The sequence below is a fragment of the Hyaena hyaena genome, unplaced genomic scaffold (assembly GCF_003009895.1).
Source record: "Hyaena hyaena isolate Hyena2069 unplaced genomic scaffold, ASM300989v1 scaffold_178, whole genome shotgun sequence".
NCBI lineage: Eukaryota > Metazoa > Chordata > Mammalia > Carnivora > Hyaenidae > Hyaena > Hyaena hyaena.
In genome coordinates, this window is record NW_024080807.1 from 1,480,479 (window position 1) to 1,500,352 (window position 19,874).

The 19,874-nt window shown below is 38.8% G+C and overlaps 1 protein-coding gene across 13 annotated transcripts in view; it reads left to right on the forward strand.

Moving 5' to 3' along the window:
• Positions 1 to 19,874, forward strand: part of EPB41L2 (erythrocyte membrane protein band 4.1 like 2) — a 222,382-nt gene that overhangs the window by 87,719 nt on the left and 114,789 nt on the right. For all 13 annotated transcript variants that reach the window (XR_005529899.1, XM_039240417.1, XM_039240418.1 and 10 more), the window contains 2 exons: positions 13,691 to 14,178; positions 15,248 to 15,454. Coding sequence is in view for 12 of the 13 variants with exons in the window: in XM_039240417.1 (XP_039096348.1) it covers positions 13,705 to 14,178; positions 15,248 to 15,454 (681 nt within the window). In the remaining variant the exon portion in view is untranslated. The remainder of the gene's footprint in view (positions 1 to 13,690; positions 14,179 to 15,247; positions 15,455 to 19,874) is intronic.

Below are 19,874 nucleotides of genomic sequence, written 5' to 3' on the forward strand. Positions count from 1 at the left end.
TGGTAGTGCTGTAAATATTTAAAATGGCAGAAGAGCTAACAATCAAAATGTAAATGTGAATTATTTTTTTGGACAAGGTTCAGATATTTATGTCTGTTGGCTGCAGTGTTCCAAAGCTTATGGAGAAGAGGATTTGAAAATGTGAGATCAGTGTCGGCTCCAGCCTGGTGGCCTTGTCATAGCGTGGCGAGTTGATTGACTTTGACAAGACTTTGTCTTATGACCTATTAAAATGCAGCGTCTGCAGCCTGTGCGTTTATCCTGTGCAATTAACCTTGGTGGCTTTGTCATTAGCTTATTCAGGAAAAGCCTCCTGAACCACTGTTATTTTTAAGCTAAAGAATTTAGAGCTTGATTCACACAGATTTGTAGATTACCACTTGATTCCAAGTGGGTTTTCTGATGAGGCTGGGCAAGGAAGGATCCTTCCTTCAGATGGTAGTTGTGGGATGAGCTCAGAAAAAACCCACTTCCTGGTGTCTGTTAGGATGAGGAGAGATTGCTGGTGTTGGCTTTGCACTGTTTGGAGCCTGGTTATCGAGGTCATTGGAGGAAACTGCACATTCGTGTATTTTTCTTTTCTAGAGAATGTCCTGTGATGGTGGTACAAATAAGTGTTTCCCAAATACTTAGCAGCATCACTAAAGGCTTTTATTGAGAAGCCACCAGGTGCATAACGCTGCACTAGGAAGATGTTATTCATCCGTACAAAAGTTTTAGCCTCTTCATGTGAGCATAGGTACAGAGGTGGGCAGGGGAGGTGTAGACAGGAGACCTGCCCTTGTGCGTATCGGGCCAACTTTGTTCCTGCTTTTCCCTGTAGATGTGGAGGAAGCTGCTGACAGAGGTCGGGGACGTTTATGTATGACCAGCTTAGAAGTTGAATTCAAGAATCTTACCCCATTCTGTTTTATTCCCCTTTGAAAATTTTTTCAAATTTTAGAGAAATCTGTTTCCAAGTTCCCTGTTGTTACTCCTCAAGCAGAGAATAGGAATAATGTTTTTTGGCTGATCTGCTTATGCACCAATGTTATTGTTAGCAAAGTACATCTTTTTGTTTTAATTCCACACTGAAGGGGAAAAGGATAAAAACAAGCAAGGTTTCCTGATATATATACATATGAAAATAAATATAATATTTATTAATATGAATAATTATATGAATATATTATATTTATATATTTATGTATATATAATTTATTGTATAGTTTTATTATATAAAAATATATATAAACATTATTTTTTCCCCAAAGAAGAATTGATTTACTTCAAAGATGTTGGGCTGCTTTAAAAGCTTAGGTTTTGAGCTGTCCCTGCTTAGGAGAGCAGCCTATGTAGGGGTAGGGGTGGATTTTGTGATGTCAACTGACTTCAAAGCTACTGGAACTTTGTTTCTCTGAGGATGTAGAGACAATCTTAAACCTCGTATGTCAGAAAATCAATTTTATTTTAGGCTATCTTAATGGTACTCTTGAGGTGGAGTAGACTGGAAGGCTTTCGCACCCATACAATTCATTTGTGGGGACAGCGCTCTGTGACGGGGCAATGTGGCACTGTCGCTCAGGGCAGTTGTGGTCTTTGGATTGTCTCTAAAGAAGCAGACCAACCAAACTGGCTTCACTTCATGCATAAGATATTTTAACACAAAGTATTGTTTTCTTAATAAAGTATTCAAGTGCTTTAGTTTGTGTAGATTTATGCTCAGTGAAAAATTTGTCTCCCATATTTGTACCTCTATTCCTCCCCTACCTAGTGTCCTCCACTGAGTCCCCATAGTCCCTGTCATTCCTCTTCTGTGTCCTTCCCTATTTGCGCTTTTAGATGCACATATGTACATGTGTATTCACGTATTTCTATCTGCCACACACCTGGCTTTCAGCCTGTAAGGTGTAGTATAGCATGTGTGCTATCTGAGTCTTGTTTTTTGGTACCTGACAGTGTAACTTGGAGATTTTTCTATAACTGGGATGGATACTTTTTATTTCTTTATTATACAAATGTTTAATGTCACCTATTGATGGACATTGGTCTTTTGCTATTACCATGTTTTAATGAACCATCCATACATAATTATTTTATACTACGTACATGCAGATATATCTGTGGGATACATTCTCGCAGGCAGGAGAACCCGTGTAGAGTATCTACACATTTGAAATTTTGATAGCTGTTGGCAAACTGACTTCTATTGGTCAGTATCAATTTTCTTTCCTGTTGGCAATTTTATAAGAATGCCTCTCTGTTCCTGTAGTCTTGTTCAGCGATTATATGATTAAGCTTTTTGGGTTTTTCCATTTGGAATTTTTAGTTTTCATTTCTTTTACCATGAGTGTGACAGAGCATGTTTTCATATATTTGTGTCCTCTGTGCTCCTCTTGACTCTGTCCGCCTCCTCCAGCCCCTTTTACCCTGTAGCTGGTTGATGGTTCAGCTGCGCTAATTCAAAAATTCAAAACAAATTCGTTTTTTATGTTGAAGAATTTTATAACCAAGAAGATTTTATTTGGCTTTCTTACTCAAGTGACTTAAATTTTTCCAGGCAGCGAATATGTCTCTAGCAAGTACAATTGAGAATGAGAATTAAGTTCTCTTTAAAAAGCACGATGCCTTTTTGTCTTTCAAGAGTGTTAAACCAAGAGTTCCCATGTAGGACCATTGTGTGACTTCCTTAAGAGATGACAATGGTTGGGGCGCCTGGGTGGCTTAGCCCAGTTAGTCGGTTAAGCGTCCGACTTTCGCTTGGGTCATGATCTCGCGGTTCGTGGGTTCGAGCCCCACGTCGGGCTCTGTGCTGACTGCCAGCTCAGAGCCTGGAGCCTGTGTCAGAGTCTGTGACTCCCTCTCTCTCTGACCCTCCCCTGCTCATGCTGTCTCTCTCTCCTAGAAATAAATAAGACATTAAAAAAAAAATTAAAAAAAAAAAAAAAGAGATGACAATGGTAGCGTCAAAGAAAACCTTGTCAGCTTTTCAAACTGGTAGTAATTTCTGAATCTGAATAACCAGAATTTCTGAATTAGTGACAAGTAGTTTGAGTGTATATTAACGCTAATCTTGGTACATTCGTCCCCCACTAGGCTGAGAGCAGGATTCTATTCACCTATACTGCTGGTGTCTGGCACCTGTGAAAGGACTCAAGAAACATTTGTTTTGAGAGAAGGGCCTAAAATCTGCAACCCAGATTCTGAAAATAGGTGAAATTTATCAGCAGCTCAATTCCAACATATTGCTTAGGACTGTAAGCCTCCACATTGGTAGGAATAGTTTGATTTTTGCTTTTCTTCTTTTTTTTGTGTTTTATTTATTTTTGAGAGGACACGAGCAGGGTTGGGGCAGAGAGAGAGGGACAGAGGATCTGAAGCAGGGTCTGTGCTGACAGCAGTGAGCCATGGAGCTTGAACTCACAAACTGTGAGATCATGACCTGTGCCAAAGTCAGATGCTCAACCAACTGAGCCACCGAGGTGCCCCTGCTTTTTCAACAGATAATGAATTGTCAGGCATGATGCTGGTGTTGGCTATAGAACAGTGAAGTTGTTTGGGATTGGTGGCAGTTTTGTAGAAGGTTTCTGCAGCTGGACCACCTGGGTCTGAATCGTGGCTCTTCCATGTATTGGGTATGTGGCTTCGTTCACGTCCTTTATCTTGTCTTTCCTTCTTCATCTGTAACATGGGAATAATCTTAGTTCCTACTTCAAAGGTTTGTGAGGATTAAGGCAATTGCTACATGCAGAGTCTCTAGAATGATGCTCAACAAGTGCAGATACTGTCGCTATTACTTCTGTTCTTAGTGTTATTTTTAGTGAACAAAGGGGCTTGCCCCCCCTCCTTTTTTTTTTTTTTTCCAGAATCCCTATTTGATGATAATGGCTCAACATTTATTATGGATTTACTATGTGCAAGGCAGTTTATGTAACAGCATCTAATTAAATCCTTAGCGTACCCCAGCAAGAATGTACTATCCCTGTTTTGCTTATGAGGAAACTGAAACCCAGCAAGGCTACAAAATAATATCCATGGTTGCACTGCTAGTAGGAGACAGAGCTGGAATTCTCATCCTAGTCTTCTTAGTTCCCAGACTTGATCTCCAAATCACTATGTTATTTTATCCAAAGATTAGATAGCTTCACACAGAAAGAATGTAGCTCCAGCTCTGGCTGTTAAAAAATTTGGGGCCACGTCTGAGAGCAGGAATTCGATGCAGTTGATCGATATTTCTGACCTCACAACTCGTAATTGCTTCATGAAGAGCCAGCAGGGTTCTGGATGTCTCTATCATCTTGATTAGTGTGCCCGATACGACAACATTTAGGTGCATTTTGATGATGAGGGTGGTGGCCAGTATTGGGATCCTTAATGGCTTATGCACAGCATCTGGCTATCGAGTCCTCTGTCTAGGAAAGGGTATCTATTTCTGGGACGACCCTAGTTGCTTGTGGAGAAGACTTTTTCTGGCTTAGATCTTTATTGATGTAATTCTTTTTAAAAAATTTTCATTCCAGGGTAGTTATCACACTGTGTTCTGTTGGTTTCAGGTGTACAGTATAGCGATTCACCAAATACATGCATCAACTTGTGCTTGTCATCTTGACATAATTCTTAGTGAGAGCAGCAGGGACTTGGCTTTTAACAAAGAAGATTGTTAGCTCTTACCTTACATGCTATTGAAACTGAACATTATTGAAAGTTGTCTTGATTTTCATATATCCCCCTCTAATATGATGAAAGAGAACCTTACACTTTGAAGGACTCTTAAGATTTTTTTGTTTCATTCTTAAGAGTTTTTAAAATAAAGATTAATCATTTATCTCACTCAGATATTAACACAGATACTGGGTTTTAAAATTTTGAGCATCAGGAAAAACTGAAACATTTGACAGCCATGGCTCTTAGGTATGAGGGCCATAGAACCCAGTGGGGAGTAATAATTACCTGATACAATTCTAGATGTGTTTCTCAGTTTCTTAGGGCTTATTTTCTAATGCTTGCTCCAGAATATGCAGAGACTAATAGTGGCTGTGAGTAACTGAAACCCCATTGTTCTCCTAGTAGGGAGTATGTGATCTCACATAGCAGGAAGCACAAACCCAGGACCTGGCCATGTGCAGCATGCCAGCTCCAGGATGTGTCACTTTGTCCTCAAGCTTTCTGCCTTCTTGGATACTCAAGATGGCAACACACTTCTAGAGTTGGGTGTCCAGGGCTTAGAGAAATAAGAGGGGCTGCCTTTCCCTTGTGGCTCCTGTTAGAGGAAGGAATCTTCCCAGAAGGCTACCAATAGACTTTCTGCAAGTCTTCTTGGTGGGGAGAGGGGGAACTACCATGATTGCCTTAGACCAGTAGATCTTTGCCTTTTGCCTTGGCCTGGAGCCGGGCTCCTCTGGCACGCATGTATATGAGAGAGAAAAGCCAAAGAAAATTTGAGTTCCATTAAAAAGGAGAAAGGGTGGAGGAAACACATGCTCTGAATGTAATCTGATCCTGCCTAGGCTTGAACTAGCCGAGGGCTACAGTTCATATCTTTTGTGAATGTGGGTTTAATTTAAGCCAGATGCTAGCTTATATCTTTGCAGGAATAGTTCAGTCTCTCTGGTAGATCCTTATCCCTTAAAACAAAAAAAAACAACAACCCCAAAACAAAAAAACCCAAAACAAAACCCAAAAAGAAAAAAACCCCAAAAAACAAACGAGAACAACAAAAAAAAGCCATAGAGTGTGTTATTAAGGTAACTAGGGTGGGTAGCGTTGGATTGTTTAAAAAAACAAAACTCATTTATCCTCCCCATATATATAATTTAAACTAACAAATTGTCCCTTTGGAATGTAGTGGTACTTGTTTGAATATGGGATATAGTAGTCTATAGACCTGACACTAAGAAAAATAAACCTGCGAGAGAGGAATTACGTGCAGTCAGCTCTAAGTCGTCCTGTTTTTGTCATTCTTTTCCTTCTCCAGATATTTTTCCTTTTCCTTCTTTTCCCTCCTCACCTCCTTTTACTTGCTGTATGGATTTGAGAAGCACTGCTTTCATTTTTTCTCAACTAGTTATGTGGCTGCTGATTCCTTTCTCTGTTGAGGTTGCTGTTTTGTTTTTTCCTTCTGTTTGATGCTTTAAGGGAGTATAGTTGGGTATTAAAAGACTTCCTCTTGGGCTGTCGGCTGTTTAGGGACGTGAACATAAGCAAGTGGTTGTAGATATCAGAAAACTGTTCTACATACCCTCTGCCCAGTCACTGCAATAGAAGAAAACTAGTTTTGTCAGACATAGAAAGTGACAAAATTGTAACTGTGTGCACGTGGCCAATATTATAGAAGTTTAATAGTTATTTGTTGCACAGTTGTTTTTTTTCTTTCTCAAAGTTCACATGAAAGCGCCTCTTGATTCCCTTGCCAACATTTTGAAGTTTAGAAATGCTTGTTTTTCCATTTTGTGAATCTGGAGTGTCCTAGGTAATGGATTGAGCTTTGTTGGTTGAAATCAAAGACCACCTTTTGCTCTGATCCCCACAGAGGGTGAGAGCCACTCAGCTGGCAGCACCTACCCTCTTCTCTGTACAGGGATTTTATTAACGGTAAGGGTCCTTAGAGTAGCACTGGTTCTCACGAGCTTTTAAGGGAACATCTGGACCCGATAATTACCATGAACCCCTGACTCGAAGTTCTTGGTATGAGTGTCTAGAGTTGTGTATCTGCTTCGCTTTGCTGGTTGTAGTACTCTGCTTAGGGACCAGTGTTTTCAGTAGCATGATGATCTATATGGCAGGTTATTTAGCCTGGCGATAGAGACAGCACCTGGGAATTGACCTCCCTTTTAAAAGTTAAAAAAAAAAAAAAATAGAATGGTTTTGCATAACACAGCTCCATACCTAACTGGTGCTGATCCTCTGTTGATGGTTTTCTGCTTGGTTGCATGTTAAGTGATGCGTGTTTTTTCTCATGGAGCTGTTACAATAATGAACACTTCTATCAACCCAGATGGAGTATGCCAAAGTGGTAATTGTGTCAAACCCACATGCTTGTCTAATGGGCTGGCTGTTCCCAGCAATATTCATTTTGGTTGCTGATAAGCAGAAAGGTCTTTACTTAGTATGTTATATAACTATACTAATAACGGATTTTTGGTATTTGTAATTGTATTTATAATAGGTAATTAGTGGAATGAGCATTGCTAGAGTTTGGGAGAACATAGTTCTGGGGTAGGCTTCTCCCGTCTATCTTTGTGATCTCAGGCAAATCTCTGGTCTTTCTGAGCCTCAGTTTCCTTGTTGATAAGAGGAAATGAGGATATTAGACTGGACGATTTCACAGCGCTTATTCAGTTAATATGTATTAGGTGCTTCTCTGTGCCAGTCTAGATGCTGGGAACGTAGCGATGATGAGAAGAAAGAGCCTAGCTCTTCTGGGGCTTTCATTTTAGTGGGAGGGCTTGCATTCCACAGAAGGAATTGCATTTTAGTGGGTGATGCAGTTTAAAGGCTTACCACATTTGAAACTCTTGAGAGTCACAGGCATGATAATTATGGTGAATGGATGTGCTATAATCATGTTTTCTTGATGGTGGTAATTTGTTCAAGAAGCCATTTTATCAACAAAGAAGGTAGTGTTTAGGTTTGAGCTTTTGTTGATCTCTGAAACTATTTTAAGAATGTACTTATTTATACATAATTATATCCACCCTTATTTTTGAGTATTTACAAAATACAGTTGTATACAATTAGCCAGTTCTTTTTTTTTTTTTTTTTATCTTGTAACTTGCATTTGAGGGGCAGCACTGATCAGCTCTGAGATTCTTAAAACTTATAATGTTGTGAGTCCAGTAGTGTTTGAGGAAGACTACTTTGTGAGGCTTAATGGTATGGTTTATCTGTGCTCTCTCTATTAGCACCTTGTCTTTAATTTCCGTTCATCAGCTCAGCTCAATTGTGATTATGTGGCTAAAAATAACCTTCAAGTACAATTTTCTACATGATGAGAACTCATCTGTAAGTTTCTTACTAGGGGAGGGCCAAAGCTAATTATAGTAAATCCCAGAATAGATTCATATTCTGTAGTCATTTTCACAAACTCTGGTGGATTCTCTTTGAGGACTGCGCCAAAGTCCCTGGTTGATTCAATTGTCCAAAGCGGTAGGGTTGTGATTACATATGAAATACAGATGAAAACAGATATACATGGCTGTGTGGCCTCTGCTTTCAGTGGCCTTGGAGAAATCACTTAACTTTTGTTCTTTATTACATACAAAATGGGGATAATACCTTCCCTGTAGGATGTTTTGAAGAGCAGAAATGTATGTATATGACATCTGACACAGTAAATGACAGCTCTTATGATTAAAATAAAAAATATTAATGTTTCTAGCATAATAGTGGAAACTTGAGTTTTATATCTTCTGGCTTTAAGATATTTTGACCAAAAATCAACTTTACTTAATTGGTCTCCAGATTATTTGGCATAGCAAAAGTAATTAGAGAGCTACCAATTATCTTGATTAGCCTGCACAAGGGCGGGACATTTTTATCTTAATTTTTACCAGGACATTGGTTCAGGTCTCAAAATGTAATTAGAGAGTATATACTAAAAATCAGCTTTGGTCGTTGTATGATTAATATAAATAATATTCTCCACTTCAGTGGTACATGGAAAATGGCACAAAGACTCATGTAACAGTCTTACTGGGAGACTTGATTCTGAATTTTAAATACCTAATAGTGGTACAGCCACTAGAGAAAACTATATCAAGTTTCCTCAGAAAATTAAAAAATCAACTGCCATATGATCCAGCAGTTCCTTTTCTGGGTATTTATCAAAGGAAATGAAAATTCACTAACTCAAAAAGATGTATACACCTAAGTTCACCGTAGCATTATTTATCATAGCCAACATCTGGAGACAACAGCCTAAATTTCCATTGATGGATGAATGGATAAAGAATTGCAAAACACACAACACACACACACCACGAATATTATTCATTAATAAACAAGAATAGAATCTTGCTATTTGCAATAGCATGGATGGATTATGCTAAATGAAATGTCAGAGAAAGAAGGACACCTTAAGATCTCTCTTATACATGGAATTTAAACAACAACAAAATGAAGCTCATAGATACAGAGAAGAGCTAGTGGTTGCCAGAGGTGGGAATGGGAGAAATGGGTATTTTGTTTGATTGATTGTTTACTTTAAATAAATGGGAGGGGGGTAAAAACAACTTAGGTTTATGAATAGTAACTGCATTCTATTTACCTGAGCTTTCAACTCAGATCTTTGGAGAAGACTGTTCAATAGCCTTATTAGCTTTAGAATGACTTAACAAATCATGCCTCATGTCTCCCTAAATAAGGGCAATGCCTTAATATTTTGTACATTTTAGTTAATATTTAGCTAAGGCTTTTGTACAAACTCCATAAAACATATGGTTTAGTTTTGCTCAATATCACCAGTTTTTGATCTTCAGAAATATTGATATAATTTCTCCAAAAAACAACCAGGTTGGCTATAGCCTGTTTTATCTGTGGTGTTTACTTCGGTTTGACAAAGTACGATGTTTAAATTTGGTGATCTGAGACCAATGCAGATGTTAGTTAAACATGTTACCAACAGACCTACACATAATGCTTTTATACAGTATAGAGATGGTGAACTAATATGTGCAAATTTTCAAACAATGGAAAGAATTATAAGTTAAAAATAAATACTTAAGAGTGAGAAGTAAATGTTAGGGTTACTTAATTATTCCTCCTTTGAAGCATTGCCCTCCATTTATTTCCACTCGTCTTTTGGTCTCATTATATCTCTCCTTTCCCTCGGGCCTTCTGCCTGACCCAGCAGTCTTGAGAGGTGATTAAGTTCTTTTTCAGGACCCTCTAAATGCAAAACTACACTTTTTCTCTAGGTGATGTCTGTGTGTATCATTTGTGCTCTTAGCAATCACCCATATGATGACACTTCCCAGATCTGTATGTCTTGTGTGTTTCTGGTCTTCGTTCATGACCTGTGTGGTAGGTGAGTTCAGCCAGATAAACCTGTCAGTTGCAATGAATTCAGAACAGTTTATCTCAGAGATACCCTCTCTTTTCTTCTGTGTTCCTTGTTTCAGTGGGTGGTTCTACCATCACCCCATTTCCCATGACCTGAGACTTTCCCTCAGCCCTTTCCTCTCCTTGACTTGCTCTATTCATTGTCACCGTGTCATGTCGTCTATCCCTCTTTACCAGGAGAGTCATTTCTTACCCTTTGCTGCACTGCCCCTGCCTTAGCACAGACCATCGTTGTCCTGTGTGTGGGTTACTGACCAGCCTTCTGGATGTCTGTTTCAGTCTTTCATCCTGTGCTTTACAAGTAGAGTAGGGCTATTTGAAATGTGGGTATGATTACATTACTCCTCTATGGTAAGTGCTTGTATGACTTCTTACTGCCTTTAAATCAACCTCAAGACCTTTCTTACCATGATATACAAAACCTTTTATGTCCTGACTCCTGCTTACTGCTCCTGCTTTGTCCTTGCTCATTCGCCTTCCTCCTCGTCTCCTGTCTCTATAGCAAGCTTTCATTTAACTTGTATAGTGTATTACTGTTCTGTACTTGTGGTTTCCTGTAGGAGGAATATTCTCCTGTTTCCACACTTCCCTGTGCCTGGCACATGCCACCTATCCTGACTCCCTTGCCTGAATGAGCACTCATCATTTTAAAGAAACTCAATTGAGTCAACTTTTGCAGAAAGGCTTACCTAATGACCCTCTTCTCCTAATCTGGGTTGAGTGTCTGTCTAGTGCTTTTTAAGCAGTGTGCTTTTCAGTTCATCTGTACACCACCGTCTCCCCTCCTTGAGCTTCTTTTTTTTTATTTAAATATTTTTTAATGTTAATTTCTTTTTGAGAGACAGAGAGAGCATGAGAGGGGGAGGGGCAGAAAGAAGGAAAAGCAGGCTCCAGGTTCCCAGCTGTCAGCACAGAGCCCGATGCAGGCCTCGAACTCACGGACTGCGACATTGTGACCTGAGCCGAAGTTGGATGCTTAACCGACTGAGCCACCCAGGTGCCCCTCCCCTCCTTTAGCTTCTTGAAGATCGTCTTTATTCATGTGCCCAGTACTTGGCACATTGTAGGGACCCATTAATTATAGTCAGGCTGACTGAATGCTTTCATGCTTGCATATTAGAAGGAAATGCCACTTTTAAAAACTACTTATTGAGATATCACCCTTTGAAATTATTTTATTTATATTATTTTTTCATTTTATTTATTTTAGAGAGCACATAGGAGTGGGAGAGAGAGAGAGAGAGAGAGAACGAATGTTAAGCAGGCTCCCCATACAGCATGGAGCCCAAGGCAGGGCTCTATCCCATGACTCTGGGATCATGACTTGAACCGAAATCAAGAGTCAGATGCTCAAGTAACTGATCCACCTAGGCGCCCTAGGATAGCCACCTAGCCACTCTTTTAAAGGTTACAGTTCAGTGGTTTTGAGCGTATTCACAGGGTTGTATAGTCATCACCAAAGTCTAATTCCAGAACATTTTCATTACCCCCGAAGGAAACCCCGTACTCATTAGCAGTTGCTTTCTATTCTATCTTCCAGCCCTCTATAACCACCGATCTACTTTTTCTCTGTGGATTTGCTTATTCTGAAAATTTCATATCAGTGGAATCATATACCATGTAGCCTTTTGTATTTTTTTTCACTTAAAATAGTGTTCTCAAGGTTTGTGTGTGGCAGCATCCATTAGCACTTCATTCCTTTTTATGACTAAATATTGTATGGACACACCCATTTTGTTTATCCATTCATCAGTTGGTAGAAATTTGGGTTATTTCTATTTTTTGACTATTATGAATAAGGCTCCTCTTAACATTTGTTTACAAGTTTTCCTCTGAACATCTGTCTTCATTTTTCATACACACACACACACCTAGGAGTGGAATGGCTAGTTCTTATGGTAACTTTAACTTTTGAGAAACTGACAAACTTTTCCAACCTGTGTGAACCATTCTACTTTGCTTGCCATCGAGGTTGAGAATTTCAAAGTTTCTACATTCTCACTAGTACTTGTTACTATATCTGTCTTTTTGATGATGGCCCTCCTTTAGTGCACGTGGAGTGGGATCTCATGTGGTTTGGGTTTCCATTTCCCTAATGAGCAGTGTTTCAAGTGCTCACTGGCCATTTGTATACTTTATTTGGAGAAATGCCTACTTAAAATTCTTTGCCCATATTTAATTTTTTAAATTTTTACTGTTGAATGATAAGGGTTCTTGATATATTCTGGATACTAGACTCTTAGGTGATTTGCAAAAGATGGTGAAGAATATTTTACTAAACAAGTTTAATACTGATTGATACATGCTGCACCAAAGGTGAACCTTGAAAGCATTATGTTCAGTGAAAATGCCACACGTGCAATTCCATCTACTTGAAATGTCTAGAGTAGGCAAATCCATATGGATTTAAAGTGATTGCCAGGGTCTGGGGGGTGGGGGGTGGAGACTGGAGAAAAAACACTGAGGGATAGAAAGTTTCTTTTCAGGATGAAGAAAATATTCTAGAATTAGATAGTGCAGTCTTGTGAATGTATTCAAAACCATTAACTATACAATTTAAGTGGGTTAATTTTGTGGTATGTGAATTATATCTCACTAAAGCTTTAAAAAAGAACAAGGGTGTTTTATTTTTTGAACTAGTCAAGGTTTGTACTACGTTTAAAGATAGCTGGAAAATTTCCCCCTGGCCCAGGGTTCCCAGGCCTTTGAGCATTGGCAAGAGAGGAGAGCGTGTGCTATCTCTGCTGTTACTGTCTATTTTTTTTTTTAATGTCAGCAGGGGAGCTTTATTTTAAAGAGTCCCTCTTTGCTTGTGTGAAATTGAGACAAGCAGTTACTTTCAGATTTAATTTCAATTTTGTTTTCATTAGTTGTGATAGGATCAATTGTTAGATGCATTCCCTCCTGCCCCCCCCCCCCCAATAATGTCTTCATTTGGTTCAGATTAGGGGCCCCTAGATACTTGTAATTGCATCTACAAAGAAGACTGTGTTTGAGTTTGGGTGGGATGGAGGGTTAGAATTTTGATCATAGTTTGAGTACTTTTCTTGGAAAACTAACTTTTGCACTGAAATAATGCTGGTGAATAATGGGATTTAATTTTGGAACAAAAACGAATACCTTTTTCCCCCTAGATCTAATTTTCTCACTATTAAGCACTCCATATTTAAAATTCATCTTTATGCTACCCAATATTTTGGTTTCGCTGTGTGAAATTGAGTGAAATTTGTCTCCGTACTTGCTAACATATCAATAACATTTTTGTGTGATAGAATAAGGTATACCAAGTATAGAGGAAAGTGATTTTTCTTAAAAAAAAGGGGGGGGATTTTGGGGGGGGTAAATTTTTTATGGCTAGATGAAACTTAATAAAAGTAATCACCTAGGCCCTTCATGATTTTAAGTCCTATCAGTACAGAATCAGTTAATTCTATTGAGATGCTACCTTTGGTTCTTTAATTCTGATGGAGATTGCTACTCTTAGAATTCTCTATTTTTCTCTTGTGCTTATGAACCTTTTTTCCTGACCTGTTTTCTTCCTATTGTCTCTTTGCCATTTCCCTTCTCATTCTTCTGTACCCTGTTCCTTCCCTCCAAACTAAAACTGAGAGAGTTTATAAAATAATATTTTGTGGTTTTGTTTTGTTTACAGCATAAACTCTAACCATGACCACTGAAGTAGGCTCCACGTCTGAAGTGAAGAAAGAACCTGAACAGTTAGGAGCAGATGCAGATACAACCAAGGAGAAACCTAAAGAAGTAGCAGAAAATCAGCAGAATCAGTCCTCCGATCCAGAGGAAGAAAAAGGTTCCCAGTCATCTCCTGCAGCTGAAAGCCAAAGTAGTCCACACCGCCAGAAGAGAGAGAAGGATCCATCGGAGAGCAGGGGAATTTCTCGATTCATACCCCCATGGCTCAAGAAACAAAAGTCCTATACTTTAGTAGTGGCCAAAGATGGAGGAGATAAAAAAGAGGCTACCCAAGCTGTTGCCGAGGAGATTTTAGATAAAGAAGAATCTCTTCCTGAAGGAGAGAGGGAGGCCAAGGGTGATGCTGGGGAAACCGCTCAGAGAAAACAACAGGAAATTAAAGTTGATGTCAAGGAAGAGAAACCTTCAGTGAGCGGTCCTGCAGCACAGGTATGTTTGAGAAGTGATTAGGAATTAGTGCTTCATGTTCTCTGTTCTCTCTGTCTCTCTGTCACTCTTCTCTCTGTCTCTCTTTTTATGTATGTTTATTTTTGAGAGAGGGGGGAGAGCGAATCCCAAGCAGGCTGCACACTGAGTGCAGATCTCACTGTGGGGCAAACTCACAAAATAAGAGATCATGACCCAAGCTGAAGTTGGACATTTAACTGACTGAGCCACCCAGTGCCCCTAAAGCTTGATGTTTAACCACATGACAAAAAGGATTTTTTTTTTTTTTTTTTAGTAGAATTCTTGTATTCAGATACTACTTTGGCTCACTGTTATCTGGAATATGGGTCTTGGAGTGGTCTGCTACAGCCTTCTCGGTACTTCTTTTTTAAAACTTTCCCAAATAATAAGGCCAAAAAAAAAAAAATCAACTGTATATGCAAACTATATTAAAAAAAATTCATGTATCTTCCTGTTTGAAGGTTAAACAGATACTCAGAATCCAACCACCTCTCCTTTTTAAGTAATATGGATTGTTATATACCTCTTTGATTTGATGTATGGCAGTGTTCAGTGAGTAGGAAGGAATAGATTTGTATGTGTGAACATTTTGGTTGTCTAACGAAGCCTGTTATTTGAAATGATATTTTAAGTTTTAGTTGCCAGAATGCAGTTTCTTCTACTCACTTAATGCTGAGGACTGATGGATGTGGGGGGGAGGGGGGGATGGGCATGGAGGAGGACACTTGTGGGGATGAGCACTGAGTGTTATGTGGAAACTAATTTGACAATAAACTATTTGTAAAAAAATAAAAAAAATAAAAAAAAAAAAATCTACTCACTTAATGCTGAAATTACCAAATTGGTGAAATGAGAAAATGGGGGAAGGGAGATTTGGGGGAAGGGAGATTTGGGGAAATATATTTTCTAGCAAAATTTTGAAGTCTTTTAACATTGTAGGTTGACAGTGTTTATAACAATTACAATTCCTACTGAAGATTTTACTTCTAATACTTTGTCTTCTGGAAATTGGTTAACTTTAGTATGAACTTACATTTTTTTTCATCAATAGCCTGCTGAAGAAGTAAGTAAAGAAAGAGAAGAGAAGGCTAAGGAAATACAGGAAGACAAATCAGAAGAAGCAAAGCGGGAGACCAAGGAAGTGCAGACCAATGAGCTAAAATCAGAGAAGGCTGCTCAGAAAGCCACCAAGAAGACCAAAACTGTCCAGTGTAAAGTGACCCTCCTAGATGGCACCGAGTATAGCTGTGACCTGGAGGTGAGACAGGGTGCTGTTTGGATAACTGTTTTGATGTGTAGGATAAACACATACAGCCCTCACTTGTGGGCTGGCACAGTGTGTAGAGTTTTGTGTTCCTATAAGCTAGTTTGTCAGCTGTGCTTTAAAAAGCAAGAGGGGCGCCTGGGTGGCTCTGTCGGTTAAGTGTCCAACTTTGGCCCAAGTCATGATCTCGTGGTTTGGGAGTTCAAGCCACGCGTCGGGCTCTGTGCTGACATCTCAGATTCTGTGTCTCCCTCTCTCTGCCCCTCCTCTGCTCACACTGTCTCTCAAAAATAAATAAATGTTAAAAAAAAATTAAAAAATAAAAAACAAGAAAACATACGAGAGGGTCATTTCCATTACAAACAATATTTCCTGATCCTTAGTGGTGGAATCAGGGCTGGTCTGCTAGTTTGCACTGGTCATGTGTATTGGCTGGTGTGTGTTCTGAATGGGCATTGAGTAGTTTGACTGTTACCCTTGTCTATAAGGGTTTCACCTGAAGAGAACTAGTAGTACTAGGTTGATATTTCAGAGTCATGATAATTTCAGGACTTTACCCCTAAGTGTTTTTTATCCCAAGTCTGCTAATGACTGAAAATCGAGCTCATTTATTCAGTTTCGTTTAATTAAAACACTCATGATTTGTAAAGCATATAATTTATTAGCATGGAGGTGACCAAAACCCATATAATTAAAAAAATATTTTTTAATGTTTATTTATTTTTGGGGAGAGAGAAACAGAGTATGAATGGGGGAGAGGCAGAGAGAGAGGGAAACAGAATTCGAAGCAGGCTTCAGTCTCAGAGCTGTCAGCACAGACCCTGATGCGGGTCTTGAGCTCACGAACTGTAAGATCATGAACTGAGCTGAAGTCAGATGCTAAACCTACTGATCCACCCAGACACACCACCAATATAGTTTTTTAAAGCATCTAGTGCCTTATAATTTCGTCAGAGCTTATTGCTTATCATAGCTAAGTTACTTTATTTACAACAATGTGTGCTGATAGCTGATATCCACTGAACAACTGTGTCAAGTGCTTCGAATGGACTATTATTTCACATAACACTTGCAAGACTGTATATGAGGTAGGTATTATTATGGGTGTTGGCACTGTGACAGTGGGGAATGTAAGGCTGGGAGAGTTTCAGTAATTTGCTCAGAGTTTCATGCCAATTATTAGTAGGTGAGCCAGAATTCCAGATCTAGCAGTTTGACTCTGGACGTCATGAACCTGACCACTGAACTACCTTGTTTTATTTGTTACATGTGGGATCTATTTTATTCCTTTAAAATATGGTCTCTAAATAGTAGTCTTTGGTCTTCTCACCTATTAAATATTAAAATTGTTTCTTCCTAATTCTTCACATTCTTTTTAAAAATAGAAGTTATATTTTAACTGTAATGAAAACTTCAGCTTGATGAAATTGACCTATCTAGTTGAACAGAATTTTATTATATATTTAAACCTGTATTAGACTAAAAGGTATGGAGGGTGCTGAGATGAATGATTCATGGTCCTTTATTTTATCTGTTTTACTTAAAATCGTTTATGTATTTCATTTATTTCAAGAACAGGAGTGGCAAAGGAGAATTAAAAATCCTTAAAGCTTTGAGAGAGAGCTGGGAGGGGCAGAAGGAGACTGATAACTATGTGTCTCAGGGAACAGTAAAGAAAATAATAGAATGATGGTGTGAACTTGACTCAGTTACATTTGACCATATGTCCCTGGTTTTTCCTGCCTATCCTAGAAGTTAGGGAGTTGAAAATTTGAGAACCAACTTGATGGTAACTTGTTATGTGACCTTGAGCCATTTATTCAATCACTCTGGGCCAGATCAAGGTCCAGAAACTGACTTCACCTCTGGAATATAAGATTGCTTAGATAATTCAGAAGGTCCTGGCTATCTCTGAAGTTCTTTATATCACCAAACCTCAGGATTTACCAGTGTGCTTTATGGTTTAAATCGATTTCTGTTCTCTATCTTTTAAAGTCATGGTATATGTAAAAACTACAAAAATCTAGAAAAAAATGGACAGTTGTATATTCCCCATAAAAATTTTACTCAGGTGTTCCATTTTGCCATGTGTTTCAGATTTATTTACTTATTTATATATGTATTTATTTAATTTATTTTAGGAACCAAAATCTTGCTCAAGTCTCGTTCCCATCTCTTGCTCAGTACATCTTTTTACCATCTACAAATCTACTTTGTTCTTTTTAACTGCTGTGTAGTTTCCTTTGAATGACTAAACCAGTCTATCCACTCCTGGACTGAGGCTCCTTTTCTTTATGTAGTGTATCGGCCATTGCTCCAGTGAGCCTAATCATACACCTTGCCCTGTTTCCTTGTGCGAGAGTTTCTTTAGGGTAGATGTAGTGGAATTGCTCCCTTGGTTGATTGCATTTTTGCTTCCTCTGTTTTCCCAGATCCTGCCAAAGTGATCTCCAAAGCAGTTGTGCTAGTTTAAATTCTAGCCAGTGGGGCGCCTTGGTGGCTTAGTCAGTTAAGTGTCTAACTTTGGCTCAGGTCATGATCTCGTGGGCCATGAGTTCGAGCCCCACGGCAGGCTCTGAGCTGAAAGCTCCGAGCCTGGAGCCTACTTAGGGTTCTGTGTCTCCCCCTCTCTCTGCCCCTCCCCTGCTGGCACTCTCTGTCTCAAAAAATAAGTAAATGTTAAAAAAAAAAAAAAAAAAAATTCCAGCCAGTAAGCCCTGAATTGAATTTTTCCACATTGTCTCTACTTGTTAGTGCTGATTTGGCATTCATGAGTATTTTTCAGTCTAGGGTTTTTGCATATAATATCTTTAATTTCCTTTTATCTGCTTTGTGAGATTTTGTTAACTAAGTAATATAACAGCCTCATAAGCTTGCTTCCCTTTTAATATTCTCTGGAAAAGTTTGGATAAATTAGGGGTTATCTGTTCTTCGGAGATCTGGTAGAATTTGCCTTTAAAACTGTCTTGGCCTGGTGAAAAGAGTAGGGTTGGAGAGTGGGTTTGGGTGGGTTTTGTTTTTATTTTTATTTTTTTTAAATCATTGCTTCGATTTCCTTATACTTAACAGCCTGTTTCTGTTTTTTCTTAAGTTATAGTAATTCATATTTTCAGAGGAAACTGTCCATTTCATCTAATTTGACAAATCTATTGGCATGAAGTTTTTCATCGTATTCTCATCTTGTGCAGTTTTCATTTCTACTGTTACTTGCTTTTCTCCCCCCTTATTATATGTCCTTTAGAGTTAACCATTTTAATTCTTTTTCAAAGAAACAACTTGGTTTTGTTGTTTCTGTTTTCTTTTTTATAACATTTTCCCCCTTTCTCTTGATTTTTCTTTTGTGATTACCCTGTTTTTCTTCTAATTTCTTGAGTGGAATATCAAGTAAATATATGCTTTCCTAGCTCTAGGTTTCCCTTCAAGTATCTCTTGTTGAGTGCACAAATTTTGAGTACGGGGCTTTTCATTGCCATTCAGTTCTTAATATTTCTGCATCCTGTTAAATGGGTCATTTTTGACCACTGAAGTTTTTATAAGTGTTTTTAAATTTCTAAAGCAGGTGCGTGTTTTCCGTATATGTGTCCATGTCTTGTGGGGTCTGTTATATTTGTTAAGACTTATTTTGCAAGCTTGGGGCGCCTGGGTGGCTTAGTCGGTTAAGCGTCCGACTTTCGCTTGGGTCATGATCTCGCGGTTCGTGGGTTCGAGCCCCGCGTCGGGCTCTGTGCTGACTGCCAGCTCGGAGCCTGGAGCCTGTTTCAGTCTGTGACTCTCTCTCTCTCTGACCCTCCCCTGCTCACGCTGTCTCTCTCTCTCTCCTAGAAATAAATAAAAAATATTTAAAAAAAAAAAAAAAAAAAAAGACTTATTTTGCAAGCTAATCTATAGTATGTTTTTGTAATAGTTCTTTTTGAGTTTGGCAAAGTATATTCTGTCCTTGTTAGCATAGGTGTTCAGATCTGTCGTTTGGATCAGCCTTTTTTTACATTTTAAAAAAATTTTTAATGTTTATTTTTGAGAGACAACGTGTGAGGAGAGAGGGGCAGAGAGTGAGAGACACAGAATCTGAAGCAGGCTCTAGGCTCTGAGCTGTCAGCACAGAGCCTTACAAGGGGCTTGAACTCACAAACTGCGAGATCATGACCTGAGCCGAAGTTAGACACTTAACTGGCTGAGGCACCTAGGCGCCCCTGGATCAGTCTTACTAAGTTATGTGGCTCATGTTGTTTATGTCTCTGTTCATTGTTTAACTGCTTTATTTATCAACTAATATGAGAGGTGTGTTGAGATCTCTCCCTGTTAATTGTTGATTTGATAATTTCTCTTCATAAAGTTTATGCTTTATAAAATTTAAGGCTAGATTATTAGATGGCAACCTGTGCAAAATTGTATACTCTTGGCATCTTTTTCCCCT